The 18,355-nt window shown below is 51.0% G+C and overlaps 8 protein-coding genes and 1 non-coding gene across 9 annotated transcripts; 4 read left to right on the top strand and 5 right to left on the bottom strand.

The window, feature by feature from the left end:
* Window positions 1–103: 103 nt before the first annotated feature.
* ASPZODRAFT_129863 (hypothetical protein) lies at window positions 104–1,784 on the bottom strand. Its single transcript, XM_022722373.1, has 2 exons — window positions 1,530–1,784; window positions 104–1,461 (listed from the first exon to the last, which is right to left on the bottom strand). Exons 1-2 carry the CDS (start codon window positions 1,570–1,572, stop codon window positions 308–310), a joined length of 1,197 nt encoding a protein of 398 aa, XP_022583918.1. The 5' UTR covers window positions 1,573–1,784; the 3' UTR covers window positions 104–307.
* Window positions 1,785–1,861: 77 nt separating this feature from the next.
* Window positions 1,862–4,323, top strand: ASPZODRAFT_129862 (hypothetical protein). Its single transcript, XM_022722372.1, has 2 exons — window positions 1,862–3,344; window positions 3,402–4,323. Exons 1-2 carry the CDS (start codon window positions 2,061–2,063, stop codon window positions 4,221–4,223), a joined length of 2,106 nt encoding a protein of 701 aa, XP_022583917.1. The 5' UTR covers window positions 1,862–2,060; the 3' UTR covers window positions 4,224–4,323.
* A 657-nt stretch (window positions 4,324–4,980) lies between these two features.
* Window positions 4,981–6,511, top strand: ASPZODRAFT_1473698 (hypothetical protein). Its single transcript, XM_022725259.1, has 5 exons — window positions 4,981–5,033; window positions 5,106–5,241; window positions 5,310–5,524; window positions 5,587–6,236; window positions 6,318–6,511. The coding sequence occupies exons 2-5, from the start codon at window positions 5,189–5,191 to the stop codon at window positions 6,414–6,416; spliced, it is 1,017 nt and encodes a 338-aa protein (XP_022583916.1). The 5' UTR covers window positions 4,981–5,033; window positions 5,106–5,188; the 3' UTR covers window positions 6,417–6,511.
* Window positions 6,512–6,542: 31 nt separating this feature from the next.
* Window positions 6,543–6,613, top strand: ASPZODRAFT_t50. The gene has a single exon. It is a non-coding gene; the product is annotated as a tRNA-Gly (tRNA).
* A 597-nt stretch (window positions 6,614–7,210) lies between these two features.
* ASPZODRAFT_61087 (hypothetical protein) lies at window positions 7,211–9,747 on the bottom strand (the record flags this gene model as incomplete). Its single annotated transcript, XM_022728962.1, has 3 exons — window positions 7,211–8,091; window positions 8,152–8,593; window positions 8,836–9,747. 3 exons carry the CDS (start codon window positions 9,745–9,747, stop codon window positions 7,211–7,213), a joined length of 2,235 nt encoding a protein of 744 aa, XP_022583915.1.
* A 1,749-nt stretch (window positions 9,748–11,496) lies between these two features.
* On the bottom strand, window positions 11,497–12,426 carry ASPZODRAFT_61174 (hypothetical protein; the record flags this gene model as incomplete). The annotated part of the gene is made up of 2 exons (XM_022728974.1): window positions 11,497–12,336; window positions 12,403–12,426. The coding sequence occupies 2 exons, from the start codon at window positions 12,424–12,426 to the stop codon at window positions 11,497–11,499; spliced, it is 864 nt and encodes a 287-aa protein (XP_022583914.1).
* A 223-nt stretch (window positions 12,427–12,649) lies between these two features.
* On the bottom strand, window positions 12,650–14,669 carry ASPZODRAFT_60614 (hypothetical protein; the record flags this gene model as incomplete). Its single annotated transcript, XM_022728931.1, has 4 exons — window positions 12,650–13,765; window positions 13,822–13,912; window positions 13,970–14,420; window positions 14,492–14,669. The coding sequence occupies 4 exons, from the start codon at window positions 14,667–14,669 to the stop codon at window positions 12,650–12,652; spliced, it is 1,836 nt and encodes a 611-aa protein (XP_022583913.1).
* A 222-nt stretch (window positions 14,670–14,891) lies between these two features.
* ASPZODRAFT_140304 (hypothetical protein) lies at window positions 14,892–15,661 on the top strand (the record flags this gene model as incomplete). Its single annotated transcript, XM_022724652.1, has 2 exons — window positions 14,892–14,903; window positions 14,963–15,661. The coding sequence occupies 2 exons, from the start codon at window positions 14,892–14,894 to the stop codon at window positions 15,659–15,661; spliced, it is 711 nt and encodes a 236-aa protein (XP_022583912.1).
* A 582-nt stretch (window positions 15,662–16,243) lies between these two features.
* On the bottom strand, window positions 16,244–18,346 carry ASPZODRAFT_14116 (hypothetical protein; the record flags this gene model as incomplete). The annotated part of the gene is made up of 4 exons (XM_022724725.1): window positions 16,244–16,556; window positions 16,613–17,089; window positions 17,159–17,662; window positions 17,730–18,346. The coding sequence occupies 4 exons, from the start codon at window positions 18,344–18,346 to the stop codon at window positions 16,244–16,246; spliced, it is 1,911 nt and encodes a 636-aa protein (XP_022583911.1).
* Window positions 18,347–18,355: the final 9 nt, after the last annotated feature.

The raw sequence follows: 18,355 nt of genomic DNA, 5'->3' as shown, positions 1-18,355 counted from the left end.
TAGCAATGCAAAAGTATAGAAACTTTTATGCAAATTACAAACAAAGGTACACTCAGTACCTTAGTACTAGGTATACTTTTAAGTACCTAAAGGTATTGGCTGTGTCGTCAATGGTCTCTTGAATCTATATAAAGCTTTATAGCTGTAAAGAATCGCTCAACGCACACCATATAGCAGTAGTAATTCATGAGAAGAGGCTGATTACTAGATACATTGAGAGCTTTGAGTTATGCCAGAGCGCCTGGATGGGAAATAGCTTGATATCTTCATTAAATAGTATGATCTATTGTTTTTGTCGGGTCCCCGGTTAGCGTTGCCCGCGAAGGTATCTTGTAAAGCTGTGGTCTTGATCCGAGGGACCGGATTGGGAATCGGACAGTGCCTGTTTGTATCGTTGTGACAGCCCATCGCTGTCTCCTGCACTGGGGGCGGCGTAGTCCTCATCACTGTCATCATCGTCGTCATCATCATTTTCACCGAGCTGTTTGGCTGCATCTTCTTCCTCGGCCTCACTAACGGTCTCGGCTTCGGTCTCGTTGGCCTTTCCCTTTGCGGGCCTGGAAACACTCATATCTTTCATCAACTTGCCCAGTTCTAGCTCGCGCTGCGCAGCTTTAGTCTCCTCGCGTTCCTTCTTCTTGCGCTCCAATTCTGGTTTATAATCCCGCTCGAACTCCTGGCGCTTCTCCTCTACCGCAGTGAAAAACTCCTCAATCCCATCTCCCGTCATGGAGCTGACACCCACAATGCTGAGATGGCGGTAGAACTCCTCTAGCATTAGACTCATGCTGTTCAACAGAGATCCCATGTATCCGCTGCCGGATCCGAAGCCACCGGGGCCGCCCTCGCCACCAAAGGCACCTTGTTCCTCCTCCTCTCGCAACGCTTGCTGGAAAGCATCGAAATCAGTCATCCACTCCTTCGCAAAGTCCGCATCCTTGACATCCGTCTTGTTGAACACGAGAATCATCGGCAGCTTCGTCTTGTATAGAATACTGCAGGCATAGAGCATGTTGCTCATGAACGTGCTGGTCGAGCTGGCCCGCGGCGTGTCAATCACGTAGGCAATCACTGTCGGGAAGGATGAAGCGAGGGTCTCAAGAAGGATACTGCCGGATGCACTCCAAACAAATACTTCGATCTGACCCGGGGTATCGACCAGGATATGTTCGATCGGCTTCGCGGAGGGGTTGCTTGGGTTCGGACTCGTGCGTTTCTCCAGCAACGCGATGATCTGATCAACTTTGGTGGCGAAGAGGTTGAGCGAGGTCAAGATCCCGCCGTTAGGTCCCAGGTTGTATTGTTTCATGACCTCCTTGTAGTTGATCGAGTCTCGGATATCGATGTTACTCTCGAACGGTACCGAGTGGACGGCAGGATCGAGGTTCAGCACGTAGGGCGCTGTCTTCTTTGAATGCAAGTACGAGTTGATCCGCTGCATAAACGTGGTCTTTCCAGAGCCTGTGACCCAGATAATCAAGTTAGAAGCTCATTCTCTTCTGCATCACCGAGGGAAAGTGGCAGCTCACCAGCCATGCCAACGCAGACGACGGACACAGGTGTTGTCGCCATGGCGGGAGATATGACAAGAGGTGATTGTAATCAGGGCTGATTGAAGAATCGGACAGATGTAATGACTATCTGCAGTATTCAAGTAGTAAAGGATCTATCTTGAAGAGATGAGTGGAGTGTAACTTTTTTTCACAGTCGCGGGGAGAAGATCTGGTGGGTGGAGTCTGGACCAAACGTCATCCGCTGAGGCTTCTATATCTCACCGGTTAACTAAATTGTAAGATAAGGCAAGAAATAATTAGAATATTCATACTTCCAAGTGAGATCAGAGCAACCTGCAAGCTCTATAAGAAAACATAATGTCTCCCACTAACCAAAGTTGGGGGGAAAAATACCATTATCATTCAATACAAATAATTGCACTGTATTTTTCAGCTTTTTTTCCCGCCAAGCCGCCAATCACCTGGTCTGGACCAGCAGACGTCATTTCCTCAAGCAGTGTTTTTGACAAGTTGACTCTCTGTCACCGGTGAATAAACCACAGCATCATGACACTCGAGGACTTCGAAAAATCCCTTGCTGAGGACCGGGAGCGACGGCACGAGAGGAGCGATCGTGATCGGCATCGCGACCGGGATAGAGACCGCAGCAAGGATCGCTCTTCCAGACATCACCATCACTCTTCGCGCCATCACCGCCGCCATTCGTCGAGATCGAGGGACCGAGGAACTGAACGGAGCGAAGCAACCGGACACCGACATAAGCGGTCACGCCATTCGGATCGCAAAGACGACCATGACCATGACCATGACCACAAGCGTCGACATCGGCGCGAACGTACAAGCAAAGACCAGGAGGAGCCACAAGTGACGAGACAGGTCGTACAGGAGGAGCCGAGTCAGTTGAAGCGAGATTCATGGATGGAGGGTCCATCGGCGCTGGACATCGATTACGTGCACCGACGTCAATCCACACGTCTCGAGGAGGAACCCAAGCCGACGATGCTGCAAGCCGATTTTGAACTGAAGATCCACCAGCGGGAGCTGAATGACCACCTACGAGACCTGCGGGATGGGAAATCTGCCGAGAACGTGGAAGATGAGCCGGCGCAACATGAAGTTGACTATACGTTTGGCGATGCGGGCTCTCAATGGAGAATGACCAAGCTCAAGGCTGTGTATCGAGAGGCAGATGAAAGTGGACGATCGGTCGAGGAGATTGCCGTCGAGCGCTTTGGCGATTTACGTTCTTTTGATGACGCTCGAGAGGAGGAGGTTGAGCTTGATCGCCGAGAGAGGTACGGAGAAGACTACGTCGGCAAGGTGAAGCCGTCTGGGGAGCTCTTTCAAGAACGGAAGTTGAAAGAGGGTATGCGCCGGCAACCAGGCGAGCATACACGAAGCCCGGAGAAGGAGTTAGAGACGCAAGGGCAGGGCTCCATCATGGAGACGGAGGCTCCGCAGAGGACCACGCAGCATCTTGACCTGACAGCTCTCAACAAAATGAAGGCAGAGATGATGAAGGCGAAGCTGAGGCGCGCCCCGAATGCTACTGAGCTTGAAGACCGGTACAATGCTGCGGCTGCCGCCATGGCCAACCGCAAGGAGTCCGATGTGGTAGTCCTCGGAGTGATGGAGAATCGGATGCTGTCTGGCAAACGCAATGAAGTCAAGCCTGTCGAGACTAAGAGAGGTCGGGAACGAGGCCAGGTCGAAGAGAATGAAGATATGAGTATCGAAGACATGGTTCGAGAGGAAAGACGGACGCGCGGTCAGATGGGAGGGGATGGTCAACGGTTTGCTGAGAGGATCGCTCGAGATGCTAAATTCGAGGTAGACCACTCTCGTTGATTTTTTTTCCTTTCCTTGAGACATACTGACGGATTTCAGAATGATCTTGAATACATGGATGATAATGCATCCAAACTGGCCCGGCGAGTCCAGCGATCGGAAGTCAACATCAAAAACGCCACCATCAGCGAGTTCCAGAAAATGAACCGCATACTCGACAACTGTCCTCTATGCCACCATGAAGACACTAACACGCCTCCAATTGCGCCAGTCGTCTCACTTGCAACTCGGACCTACCTGACTCTACCTACGGAGCCCGAGCTCAGCGAAGGGAGCGCCAGCATCATCCCCATCCAGCATCGGGCCAATCTGATGGAATGTGACGACGACGAGTGGGAGGAGATTCGCAACTTCATGAAAAGTCTTACACGCATGTACCACGACCAAGGGCGGGATGTTATTTTCTACGAAAACGCTGCGCAGCCGCAACGCAAGAAACACGCTTCCATGGAAGCCGTGCCGCTTCCGTACAGTCTTGGGGAGACATCTCCCGCGTTCTTTAAGGAGGCAATCCTGGCGGCCGACTCGGAGTGGACGCAGCACCGCAAGCTCATCGACACCCTGGCCAAGGCTAGGCAAGGGCTGGGCCGGAACGCTTTCCGCCGCACGCTGGTGAAGGAGATGCCCTACTTCCACGTCTGGTTTGAGCTAGACGGCGGGCTTGGCCACGTTGTCGAAGACGAGCACCGTTGGCCGCGCGGCGACCTCTTCGCCCGGGAGGTCATCGGCGGCATGTTGGATCTCGCGCCGGACGTGATCAAGCGCCAGGGACGCTGGAACCGCGGCGGCGATCGTCGGGTTGACGGGTTCAGGAAGCGATGGAGGAAGTTTGACTGGACTAGGGTTTTGGTCGAGGGGTAATCTATCATGTATATATGATGTTTTTCATTAATGATACTCCGTGCTCCATCTTATTCCCTTTTTCGAAGCAATGCAACTCTATAGATTGTCCAATTTCCACCATCTTGGTCTATCTCGCTGATATCATATCGCTCGTATCTCGGGGATCCTCCGATACCCCGCGGGAATGATAGGCGAAGTCATTCATCGGATGTATGACCTACTCTGTACATGCTGCTGTCTTATTATAGACATGATATGTTACTATGCTTCGTATTATTCTGTACTATGAACTCATTGGGGCTAGAAGAGTACTGATCTCCAGTCTGATCTGTGACGTTGATACCAACAACCCAGTACCTGAGTAACCAAAATATATAACCAGCGATCTACAGGGCAGCGAAATTACACGAGGCGAAGCCGTTCACCTGGCTCCATGGCCTTTCTAATAAGCTGCTTCCCATCCCCGAGTACAAAATACCCAGTGAAACCCTGTGGTACGAGTTGTTCCGTCTCGCTGACAATGTCTTGCTTTGAAATATGTCGGCCGAGACAGGCTGGTCAGGGATTCATGGTTTTTCCGCCTATCACAATTCCTCATTCTAGATAACAGTAATAATATCCATGGAGAGCGAGCCTAGGAAGTTGTCAATAAGCAGAAAACCTTTTTAATCTATCATTTTAGATGTCTTTAGTTATAGTAAAGGGGTGTCGGCCGAGATTTTTAGCAATAGCATCATCTTATCTATCTTGGTGTCGGAGCGGAACTAGCATGTTTATCTAAAGATTAAAGAGGATTGTCTCTCTCCATAAATATCTCACTGTCCTTAGGTTTGTTCCTCTTATCTAGAAGTTACCTATCTTTCTAGGTATATCCTGACTCATCTCTCCTCTTACAAATAGACCAAAAGTGATTACCCCGCTCTACATAACGCACACTTCTTGCGAATCCCAACACCGTTCACTCGACATTGACAATTAGAATAATGGGTTCCAACGCCCCGAAGCCCAAGATTCTCCTCCTTGGTCGGATCCTTCAGTATGTCTCAGGCTGCAGAGCGTATCCCGCCAAGGTAGATCGCAGTTAACACAAGTCCCTCACTCCAGTGCGTCCAAGAAGTGGGAGGCCCTCGGTGGACTCGCCGAGCTGGTCGAGCCTACAGCCACAAACCGCGAGGAATTCATCCAGGAATGCCGCGATGGCAAATTCGACGGCGTCGTGGCCGTATACCGGACGTTCCCCTCGGTTAGCATCACGGGCATGATCGACGAGGAATTGGTGCAGGTGCTGCCCAAGTCTCTGGAATACATGGCGCACTGCGGTATGGTTTTTTTTTCTTCCCTCTCCTATTTCTTGGAAAACATCGAACTTATACAGTGTAAGGCGCCGGCTATGACCAGATCGACGTGCACGCCTGCACCGCACGCAACCCCCCAATCCGCGTGTCGAATGTCCCCACGGCGGTCGACGACGCCACCGCAGACGTGAACATGTTCCTGATTATCGGGGCGCTGCGCAACTTCAACACCAGTATGATTGCCCTCCGTGAAGGGAAATGGCGTGGTGACCCTGTTCCCGCGCTCGGCCACGACCCCGAGGGTAAGACGCTCGGTATCCTCGGCATGGGCGGCATCGGACGCAACCTCAAGAAGAAGGCCGAGGCGTTCGGTATGAAGGTTATCTACTATAATCGCCGGCAGCTGAGCGAGGAGCTCTCGGCGGGGGCTCAGTATGTCACCTTTGACGAGCTGCTGGCGACCAGTGACGTGATCAGTCTTAACCTCCCGTTAAACAACCACACCCGCCACATCATCGGCAAACCAGAGTTCGCCAAGATGAAAGACGGCGTTGTGATCGTCAACACTGCCCGCGGCGCCGTCATCGATGAGGCTGCTCTCGTCGACGCCCTCGACTCCGGTAAGGTCCTCTCCGCCGGCCTGGACGTCTTCGAGGAGGAGCCCAAGATTCACCCGGGTCTCCTCCGGAACCCTAACGTAATGCTTGTCCCTCACATGGGCACATGGACCATCGAGGTAAGTATCTAAATGATATCCCCGCCCCCCTCCCCTCCTCTAGTCTTTGGTCTTAACTTAATTGTATACTAATTTTCAAAGACGCAAACTGCCATGGAGGAATGGGCAATCGAAAACGTCCGCCTGGCGCTTGAAACGGGGAAGCTCAAGAGTCCTGTGTTTGAACAGGCAGATTTGTAGCCATGTAAATATGATATCTTGCATTCGTAAATAGCGGGAAGAAACAAACTAGAATAGAATAGAAATAACTAAACCTGGTAGTTCGTATTCGTTGATAGTACTCTTTCTTTCTCATAATATTAATAAGCATCATTGGTCTAGTGGTAGAATTCATCGTTGCCATCGATGAGGCCCGTGTTCGATTCACGGATGATGCATTCTTTTTTTTTTTTTCGATCTTGAGTCGACTTGATATTTTTTGGAATAGTTAATACTTGGCTAGTACCTAGGTACGTACAATTTACTGAACTTAAGCATATCAATAAGCGGAGGAAAAGAAACCAACAGGGATTGCCTCAGTAACGGCGAGTGAAGCGGCAAGAGCTCAAATTTGAAATCTCAATGCTTTCAATATTTTACAAATACTAACATGATAGTAGTATGGCATCATCATATTCAAATATCAACAGGTAATAATCGTGACCCGAGTCCTGTATTTGGAGTCAAGGCATCCATCCGGAACGCCCTAAGTGCTGCCGTGGCCCAACTCCAACCGCCAGAAAGCTGAACTGAACTCCTTGGCCTCCCATGTGAAAGAGAAGAAAATAAAAGAAGAGATCCAAGGCAGCCGCATCTTTTGTAGAGAGGGCTCCCCATAAGGAAAGAAGAAAGAAATTTAGTCACACAATCAAGCTAAGAGTCATGAGATGAAAGAGAAACGCTTTTTGTTACACTGTAAGGCAAGGAAAAGATGCAGATGTAGGTCGAAGGAAAAGGAAATCAAAAAGAGCTCGCTCTCCTCTCTCTCTCTCTGTCTACTCCCGCGACACGATCCACGACCGAATTACCATGCCGCAGACACGCTTGATGACCTGGGTTGTACCTTTACCTGATGCCTCCTGCTCGAGGAACCTCTGCGCCACGAAAAGCTTCGCACCCGCATCCTTCTCATTGGTCGTGATTGGGTGTGGGAGACTGCGTGGAAAGTCGGCCCAACGTTGTCCGAGGTGCCGCGCGATGGCGATGGAATAGATCACGTCGCGATTCTCGTAGGTATCTAGTAGGGTCCGGCACCGGCCTAAGGTATCGTCGATCTCTTTCCCGGAGCTCGCTTCGTTGTCATGGAGAGTTAGGAAGTGACCGATGCAGTTCCAGAAGTCTAGGATGCGCTGATGTAACTGGTCCGGTAGAGAAGGTGGGTTGCTTGACGGCTCGTGTACGAGCTCTTCCAACGGGTTCAGGTCCAGATGCTCTCCCGTGATCAGAGCTTCGATCACATCCAGTCGGGTTGAGGCCGCAAGATGGTCGGGATCTTGCTCGTGATTCCCGTTAAAGAGGTTGGGCACACGGCGACAGATATCCATGGTGCTCCAGACGATCGAGGCCTCGAAGCTTTCCAGGCGCGCAACGACGTTGGGGTCGGTCAGATTGCGATCGTTGAACGCGTCGATCAAGGCGGAATATTCGGCCACGAGCTGCGAGTTTGCCATTAAATGATGAAGAGCCTTTTCCTGAAACCAGCGCGTTTCTAAGAACCGGTCAATGGCGGGGGCATACGTCGCGAGGAAGACGGCTTGGATCTCCTCCGAACGAGTCTGGGCGATGGCGACGATAGGGTGGGGAGGCGGAGGAGCAATTCCTCTCAGTGCAAGGAGATCGTGGATCCGGCATTGTTTCACTAATCCGACCAGGTCAGCTCCTCATCATTCAATTCCACAGTATTTAGGAGGGGGGAAAGACCAACCTCGGTAGAGACCAGAATCGGACAGGGGGGTAGTGCCTGTAGCTCCATTATCCACGGGGGGCTGTAGATTCCCGCCCGACACGTTCTGGAGGCTCGCCATGTTTGAGGAATTGTTGGTATTAGTGTTGTTGGTAGTGTTGTTAATAGTGCTGTTGTTTCCGTCGAGCGAGGACTCAATGGCCCCTCCGTAGTCAAACTGTTCGGTCGATGGCGCCGGAGATTCAGAATGCAGCGAGGGTGCAAACGGCTGCGACGCAGCGGGCATATACCCCGGAGGAGCCGACGAGTAATTTGCGGAGGGGTCTTGAGGGTTGACGACCAGCGACGGGGGGGGATTGGGAGCTGGTTGTATAGCGGAAGGTGTAGTGGGCTGTTGGCGAAAGACAGGGTCGTAGCCCAAGCACTCACGCTTGCTCTTTACACAGTTTCGGCAGACAGGATGCCCCTCATCACACTAAAAAAAAGTAATGACAGTCAGTCAACGTAGAAGCAGCAACAAATTGCTAAAGTTATTGATTTTTAATTTCATATATTTTTTTGAGGTGGTTCAGATATGAGAGCAGCAGGGGAAGGGGATAGCGGGGTTCGGATCCTAAGCGACAGCGTGTAGCGAGGAACATCCCGCTGCGGCCGCACCCACAACTCTCTTTCTGCGCGCGCAATGCCACTAGGCAGGTGGAAGGTCAATATACATACCTTGATTCTTCGCTTTCGACATGTTAAACAGCCAGTCTTTGTTCTGCGCTTGACTTCCTTCTTGTGCCTCCCGCCTGCGAGTAATTTACTAGGGTCTCCCGGGATCTGATAGCGCATCTGCATGTTCGACGCCATACCGGGCTGCGCCATGTTGTTCGGATAGCCCTGCATATACTGACCCATGGATGCCATGGGGGGCATGGGCGAGCCGATCGGTGCCTGTGGAACCTGCCCTGAGTGATTATCCATCGTGTGCATCGGCGGGCCATTCATCTGTCCAGAGGCCGGCGGGGGATTGTGGTACATATCGTGGTTTTGCTGGGCCGGCTGTTGCGACTGCTGCTGATGTAAGGGCTGCGAATACTGCTGATACGTGCCGTTTGGGGCGGGCGAATGCGAATACTGCGGCTGAGAGCCCGGTGTATAGGAACCCTGCTGTCTCGATTGATCCGTGTCGCCCGTAGCCGCGGGGACTGGAATTGGCTCGTCTCCAGAACCAGGCACTTGAAACGGAGTTGACATTGCGTCCGACGATTTAAGAGCTTCATCGGGAAACGGCTGATTTGGTTCGCCGAACGAGTGTTCAGACCCTGTCGTCGGCAGCGTAGTGTCGAAGGTTGGCATGGATGTATCGATAGACGGCAGTGCGGGTATCGTCGACTCGATGGCAGGCAGCGTGGTATCTATAGGTGGCAAAGACGTATCGATATGCGGTAGCGTTGTGTCAATGTGAGGCAGCTCCGTATCGACCGCGACTGAGGTTGACGACTCCACCAAGGCAGGAAGTGAGGTATCTGCATCTTCTGCTGGCGCTGGCGTCGCTGTAGAAGGTAGAATGGGCTGATCTGTTTCTGAATTGGGAGGATTGGCTATTCCGGCCGAAGGATTGACCGACTCTGACACCTCGGCCATCTTGACGTCGAATGCCCCCGTAAAAGCTCAATCACCTCTTGATTTCTCTCAATAGATTGACGAGCAGAAAGTCGTCGAAACCGCCTGAGAGCACAAGAAGCAGTCAAGAGAATTCACAGGCTAGCCACTCAGTGAAAATCTTCGCACAGAATATAGGATGGGGCGGTTGAGGTTCATTGATTTCCAGCAACCTATCTCATAGAGAAATTGTTAGTAGGAAGCATAAAATCATAGATCAGTATTAAGTGCCACAAATCTGCACCATCAATAGATGAAATCAATATGAGAAACAAAATAAAAAAAATAGAAGAGGTCATTGTTCTCCGCATTATTTATGCAGGAACCAGGGCAAATTCATGCCGAGGGAGTGGGCATCTCATGTCGCAGAGGAGCGCGCAAGCGCAAGTGACCCGACAAGAACGAGAATCCAGCTCAATGGGTACACAAACATCGCGAGACATTCCCTCTGACGCAGCTGAGATTTATTTCCATCCCGGCTGCCCCTGTTCCCATCCAGCGGTGGAAGGTATTATCCCAGTCGCGACCGCGCGGACCAGCGCAAAAAGCGCATTCACGACGGAGCCTCTCTTTTTCTGACCCAACCGGGCGAGAAGCTGACCGAATTGGCTGGGAACAGGGAGCCTTGAGGGATACATGATCGTAGCGAGAACATGTGGTCTGAGGGAGACTGAGAAGGTGAGGATGGGAGGGGGAAGGGTGCAGAACAAAAAATAGCGTTCACAGCGAAGAGTCGAGGCTTTCGCCTACTTACCCAGTAAAACTGGCCTAGATAAGCGAGAAGTAGCGAGCCGAGAAGGCTATTTCACCAGAAAGAGTCGCGGTGCTGAGGGAGGAAAGGGCTGTGTGCTGATCGTGTGGAGGACTGGGCAATGTTGGCGGTGTTGCGCGATAGCCACTTTCGAGCAAAGGTGAGCTTGCGGGTGCCGTTAGAGGAACGAACGCCCCAGGCGCGGAGGTGAAGTTGCAAACAGTATGTAGTGGCAATAACAGCAGACAGAAATGAATTCCAACACCCACCAGTAATATTATTCACTACACAGCACAATTCACTTGATATGTCATAACATATTGAATTATATATTGCATTTTTAGACAGTCTAGATGTGATTGGATAGTATGAATCGTAAAAGAATCCCAAGGTAACTAACTAGCCAATATTCTACTACTTTGCCGAAAGCAATTGGATTCAACTCTGGCCATCATTTTTTTTCTGATATTTTTTTCCATATCTATGGATTTTTCTGGAGATATAGCTGATTAATTTGACAAATATCTTCTATCCTCCTTCCTATAGAAGTGCTCCTAAGGGTGTGTGCATTGCAGACTGGGGCTTAAATCTGATATGGCAGAGGGACTAATTCAAGAGTTAGAAATAATACCATAGCCCCATCAAAGAACACAGAGCATAGAAAAAGCCCATTGGGAGAAATGGGATACTTTTTTAAATGCTCAGGCTTCACTTCCTGGGCAAGGGAGTTCAAGACGGGGATCTCAATGACCTCATCCATGTTGACTCCGGTGGCCAGCCCTCCGGTGGCCAGCCTCGTGGTCCCGTACTGTACCCTCGGAATAGACTGGTGAACCAGAAGATGCCTCCCCTCAGTAAGGATAAGCCATTGCAGTCAGACGGATGTCATATCTTAGGCTTCATCGAGGTTGATGGTATATGGCGAAGAATATAGGGTGGGTATCGTTTGGAATTTCAAGCGAGTAGTCTGGGCAGAGGTATCATTTCCGCATGGCCTTCGGCTTGCGTTTCTTGAAGACAACGCCCGGTGGTACTTCATCGGGATCTTCTTTGGGCGCAGGATTCTCGATCGGATTTTCTTCGGTCTTTATTGGCGGCTGCGTGGCATCCGTGTTTGCAGCAGCAGTAATATCCTTTTCTGTTCGAGTAACAAAAGAAAAAGGTGTGGCAGGTTTTTCCTCCTTCACTGGCTCAGACTCAGGCATCTTGGCTTTCCCAATATCCTTCGTAGATGCTAGGAGGGTATCCAAATCGTCATCGTCCTCATCCTGCTCGCCAGGGTACTGTCGCGTTCTCGCACCCCATCCTTTGCTGGTAGCCTTCTGCATGATATCCTCCTCGTCGCTTCCATCGCCTTCATGCTTGCGTTTCCGTACGCCGACAGCACCGGACGGTCCTAGTTCATTTTCACTTGCAACCGCTCTCTCAGAAACCGTCTGCCACTCGCCCGCCAACGCCAACTCGCCCCGGTACTCGTCCGGGATAGCCACCCCCATCTCTGCTAGCTGGGAAATCTGCTTCTTCCTATCCTCAGCTGTAGGCGCTCGTCCCGTCTGCTGTGTCGCCACAGGGTCTTTTTTCCAGGGAGGGACATTGCCGCTGCTGCCACTGCCGTCCTTGCCCCCAGCGACAACCTGTTTCAGTCTCTCTACCTCACTTTTCGCTCGCTGAGTCTCCCTTGTCTGCCGCTCGTTGTCCCGGTGTATATCACGTAAGAATCTCTTGAGGTTTCCCTGATGTTTTGGGCTGGCTTCGTGTTGGGTCTTTTCAAAAGGCGTGTCGCGGATATATATCTTGCATTGCTTGCACCAGAACCTAGGCTAAAGAACTGTCAGAATCAAATGTACACAAGAAAAAAAACTCCCATTCTTATGGATCTGACTTACTGCCGATTTCCAATATTCCGCCATGATTGTGGATGTTGTGCAACTGGGTTCTTCTCGTCTGTTGTTGGAATTGTTCATTCCATCATGCGGAAGACCGTCGCGAGGCTAGACCCGATCGGGAAGGAACTGCTACATGCGCGGATCAACATCGCGGATTGGAACGACAACCATTTCATCATTTATACGATACAATTCTGAGTAAATCTACTATCATTTCATATATTCGTAATACCACTGCTGTGTCTGTTTATAATAGCCGATCAATCCTGATTATCACCTCGTTCAGACCATCCTGAAACAAGAACCCAATGTCTCTGGTCGAATCAGCCAGCTCGATTTCTCTCCTTATATACTTGGATTTGCTTTCCATGCTCTTCACCGAGGTAAGATCCGCAGCGTGAATGTCACCGTCATCTTGGTCGCTGTCCCATTCGTCCTCATCCGTGATTTGCTTACTAACAGGATCCCATTCGTCGGTCTCCCATACTAGTTTGAACGAATATGGCGTAAGTTTGAAAAGGCGGGAGACAAGAGCTTTGACCTGGTATGTATCGTAGCCTCGCGGGATTTGTTGTACCTTTGTATCATGACTAGTCTGTAAATCACGATCATCAACTGGTGGTGAGGATGGCAACTTGAATGTCATTGTCAGGAGCCGGGCTGCCACAGATCGTGGATTCACAGCCCCTTCATTGATTGACTCGCTCGCTCTGGTAATTGTGGGTTCTCCGTATTGGTCACAAAGCTCCTGGTAGCGAGGATGGGTAGCCAGTATCTTGGGTTCCGACGCTGCTGGCGAAGCAGAGAGTTCCTTGCCGATGAGGGATAAATAGTATAGTTCCCCGTTTGTTCTATCCGTCGGCGCGATCTTGCTGAAATTCAAGAGCTGTAAACGGCCCAAGCGGGATAGGGTGAGAATAAAGACCTCGTCGACAGTCATCGGCCTCTCCTGCAACCCTGTTACTGCAGACGACGCGACAGGCTGGTTATACAGAGGATTTCCCGTAATGCGAAGATTGTCAAGACCAGGAAATACGTCCGCGAGCTTGTTCACAAAAAGCCATGAGTTTATCTTGTTGTACGATAGATCAACTGATTTGAGAGTGTCTGAGAACCGTAGAGGCCTGTCTCTGACCTCCGAGTCTGTGTCATAAACTGTAGAGATGGAATTTCCTTTCAGGGACAGTTGCTCAAGTTTCGGCAATGCAGTGAGGTCACAGAGAGCCGCCAATGAGTCGAAATCATTGTGCTCCAGCTTCAAAGTGGTGATGGTATTGGTGAGAGGTCCTGTGGTGAGAGATAGCTGGTTTGCAAATGCTGACAAGGACGTCAGCGACGGAAACTGACGCGTCAAGGAGGAAACCTGCAGCATTTAGAACAATCCGAGAAAGAAATGTGCTCATGGTCCCCGAATCTTACCTCGTTCCAGTCTAGCAAGGTATCATTTAAGTGCAGTTCGGTGACGTCTCCAAAGTTCAGGTCCTTTTCAATAGGACCAAACCGATTTCCACTAATTGTGTCAGCCTTTTAACCCATCTTGCATTATAAGATGAAGTCAGATATTTACTCTAGTTTTAGTATCCTGAGGAAATGCAATGAATCGCATATATCTTTCACATCAGTCCAGCGAGTAAGCAGATTACGACTGAGATCCAGCTCGGTGATCTTCGGACACGTCTTTTGAACCGCTTCTCGTTCCTGCTCTCTTCGATCTGCTGGGACTTCTTTTTCCAGCAGACCTGCCATCAACAGACCATCCAGAATCACGATCTTCAGCTCATGGAGCTCTGCAAGTTTCTTGCGGATCTTTTCGAAGCCAACTTCCTCGGCGATCTTGCCGTTGAACCGGATAGTGTCCTGAGTGGACACAGAGCCTGAGGACGTAGAGTCCTGCCCTGCAAGGTCTTCTTCAAAGCCAGAAGCATATTTGCCGCGCAGCGCTTCAAGAAACCCCCGAGGCTTGTCCGCTGGTCGAGACGGGCGAACGAACGAAGCGGGGGTGAACAGCTTCTTTTTGCCTACTCAGGTATCAGTAAATGGACCAAACACGTCTTTACCCAAAAGGCAGACTCTAAAAACAACCGGAAACACCGACATGTAAAATACCTCACCCCCTTATGCTCTCCAGAGTGCTTCCCTCTTGATGGATCATCCCACTCGACGCCTAACCAGTCGCCCGTAGTTCCCTCGACATGGCCAACATAGCGAATGGTACACAGCTGGCCGCCGAACGACCGCCGCTGGCCTACCTGAGGATCTGTTATCATTTCGTAGGCCTTACATTCATTTCTCGACCCACTGGACCATTTATTATTGTTGATCGCCAAATGAAATCGAACATGGTGTAGCATCAAGCCAATGGCAGAGAGACACTGCCGTGGCCGGGATGCTTATGTAATGAATTACAAAGGATCTTTATCACCGCCAACTTCGCCGCGATAGTATTTTGGAGCAGACACCCTATCTCTCAGCGCTGACTACCGATCACCATGGATTACCAGGTACTTTGAAAACGTGATTTGAGCCCCTTTTGAAGAAGAACAATGACTGACCTGGACAGAATCGAGCAGGGTCCAAGTTCGGTGGCGGCGGTGTCGCATCCCACTCGGCGACCAATGCAGACCGACGCGAACGACTGCGCAAGCTCGCGCTGGAGACGATCGATCTCGACAAGGACCCGTACTTCTTCAAGAACCATGTGGGCAGCTTCGAATGCCGGCTGTGTCTGACCGTACACCAGAATGATGGCTCGTATCTCGCACATACACAGGGCCGCAAGCACCAGACGAATCTGGCGCGGCGAGCTGCACGAGAGCAGAAGGAAGGCAAGAACCAGGACTCATCGATGGTGCCTGGAGCGATGGGCGTGCAAGTCAAGAAGCAGATGATTAAGATCGGGCGGCCAGGGTACAAGATCACCAAGATCCGCGATCCGCTGACGCGCCAGCTCGGTCTACTCTTCCAGCTGCAGTATCAGGAGATCACGCCTGGCGTGACACCGCGGGTGCGGTTCATGTCTGCGTTTGAGCAGAAGGTCGAGGAGCCCCCGGACAAGAACTTCCAGTACCTGGTTGTCGCTGCCGAGCCGTACCAGTCCTGCGGGTTCAAGCTACAGGCGAGAGAAATCGATCGCCGCGAAGGACGCTATTGGACCTGGTTCGACGAGGATAGCAAGGAGTTTTGGGTTCAGATCATGTTCAAGACCGAGCGGGAGGAAAGATATAGTGGCGTTCCGGGTCTCGCACCGATGCGGACCTAACCGGGGAAGATCCATGCCCTATGTAATATTTACTAGCACTTCGGCGTTTTGGGTTCAGATGCATGGAATTATCTTCTATTAAAAGGGGGTCTCGACAATTGCCTTATGGAAACACTCATGTTCCTTTTTTGCTTCGGAATCATCTTCCTGCACTTTTTGAAGCTTTTGATAGCAACTAGACTGAACTGTAATTCCATTTATACTGGTCTTGTCTAGGACATCAAGCCCTAATGAACAATACACTCGCTTAGAAATAAAAGCATATGCACAGCGATATGGAGTGTTTTTCGCCAGAAATTGATAGACGGCTGCGGTATGCCGACTTGCGACATAAATCCAAACAGATGCAAAGATGCTCAGGTCATGATTTCAGAGTATGCTTTATGATTTCCGATAGAAAATAAGGGGGGAAAATGAACAGAAAGAATAGCAGAAAAGGGGAGGTTAAAACAACGAGTTCAGACCTGGTGAGCCGTTGAAAAAGACATAGATGCAAGCCTGCCCGCTTTCTTTTTGACTCCCTAAGACGGTTCACTCTTAGTCCAGGGAACTCGAGTGCTCTTGAAACGCCTTCCGAAACATCTAATTGTTCTGGAATGCATTGAATGCCTTGTAGGTGTAGCCAATGAAGGGCAGACTCATCTCAGCCTCCTGTTCATCTGGCATGGCACGAGCCTGCGCGCGGTGGATGGCGCTGGTATCCTCTTGCGGAATCTCATCAATGGGGAAGTATGATACATCCACATTCGAGCTGAGCTTGGGCTCGAACGGAGCACGGATCCTGCGCAGTTGCTCCCAGACCACGCCGCGGAAGAAGGGGTGGTTTTTGATCTGTGTAGCACCGCCGTGTTGGCCACCCTCACTGCCGATACGGTGCTCTGCATCACACAAAAAGCTGCAATGAAGGATCAGTATCACAGTGAAATTTCATTTGGGAAGAGAGGGAAATACCTGCGAATGAGATGCTCGGAATCACGCGACAGGGTAAGCTCCTCAGGGAAATAGAGACATTCGCGCCAGTTCACAATCTTCCGGTAGGTGTCGGTCGTGTCCTCAGCGCAGAAGGGAGGCCAGCCCACCAGACATTCGAACATGATGGCGCCAACTGACCACCAATCGCATAAGTATGTGTAGCCTTGACCATTGAAGATTTCCGGGGCGATGTAGTCTGGAGTGCCGACCGTCGAGTAGGCCATGGCTCTCCGAGACTTTCTCCAGGTATTGATCTGTCCACGGTTCGATACAGTAAGGTTGATCGCATCGCTGAAGTAGCCAGAGTTGCGGTTCTTGTCCTTTGATGTCGAGTTCTTGAGAAGGTTTTGATAGTACGCATTGTCGTGTGTCTTTTTGCCGCCTGTCGAAAGACCGAAATCGGTAAGCTTGATATGACCACCTCGGTCAAGCAAGATGTTGTCAGGTTTTATGTCACTGTTGCAGGGTTAGCAGGCTGCATATTTCAACAAGAGAAGACCTTGAAGCGTAGTGTTTGTCACTAACCGATGGAGGAAGCCTAGCTTGTGAACCGCTTCAATGGCCATGACAATCTCTGCCATGTAGAATCGTGTAATATCCTCCGAGAAAATTTCATATTTGATAAGCATGGTCATTAGATCACCGCCAGGCAAAAACTCCATCAGCAGATAGAGGTAAGCGTTATCCTGAAATGAGGCGTGCAGCTTCACGAGCCATGGGTTATCCTTGGAGTCTGCCAGAATGTCACGCTCGGCGCGAACATGGGCCAGCTGGTCTTTCTTGAACATCTCCGACTTGATTAACGACTTCAAAGCGTAGATCTTCCCGTCTGTCTTTCTCTGCACCAGTTTGACCTCACCGAAGGCACCCTTGCCGATGACCTTGATCGTCTGGAAATTGGCCGGGGTCTCTTTGGTTCTCAGGAACCGGAGGAAGGTCGACTCCCTTCTGGCAGTGGCCTCAGCATCCTGACGCTTCTTGTCCACGGGGACGCTGGGGTCACGGATCAACTTGTCGAGTTCGGTAGACCTGATACGAAACGGGAATCAGCATTGATTGATACGAGGATGTTCCTATCGCTACCAACAAGACTTACCGCATGTTGCGATCCCGCGCTCGCTCGATGTTCTCATGGAAGAAGACGTTTACCAGTTCCTTGGCCGCTTTGCCGCGCTTATGAACATTCTCCGAGTAACGTTCTGGGAACCGCTGCAGTTCCTCGCCCTCAGGGACGGTTCTGGGGCTGCGCGGCATGGGAGGAACCAGATGCCCGGCCTGCTGACCGGGGGGGGCAGGAGAGCCGCCCGCGGTCCGAGGACGCTGCCCCGGCGAGGCCGAGCGGCCCATGAGACCCGAACGGTTCGCATTCAGGTCCTGATTCGAGAACTGCTGGACCAGCCCGTTGGTACCGTCATTGGTACTGTATCCCAAGCGTGTCTGGTAGGTGGGCTGTGGGGACTGTAGGGCATGTTGGCCATAGTGAGGTTGAGCATAGGTCGCCTGCTGAGGGTAGGGGTTGTTCATGTAGTATCCTTGGCCATACGCTCCGTTCTGCAGGCTCTGGGCGTCCATGTAGTCCTGAGGGCTCTGGTTCTGGTAGATCGGCTGCGGGAAGGCGGAGGGCGTGGTGGGATATGCGCGATTGTTGGCTGAATTGTACGCCCGATCGTTGTACCCGAAATTCAGGTGCGGACGGTTGTTATTCGGATCCATGGTGAATTG

The sequence above is a fragment of the Penicilliopsis zonata genome (assembly GCF_001890105.1).
Source record: "Penicilliopsis zonata CBS 506.65 unplaced genomic scaffold ASPZOscaffold_3, whole genome shotgun sequence".
Taxonomy (NCBI): Eukaryota; Fungi; Ascomycota; class Eurotiomycetes; order Eurotiales; family Aspergillaceae; genus Penicilliopsis; species Penicilliopsis zonata.
This window is presented reverse-complemented; position numbering and strand designations above follow the sequence as displayed.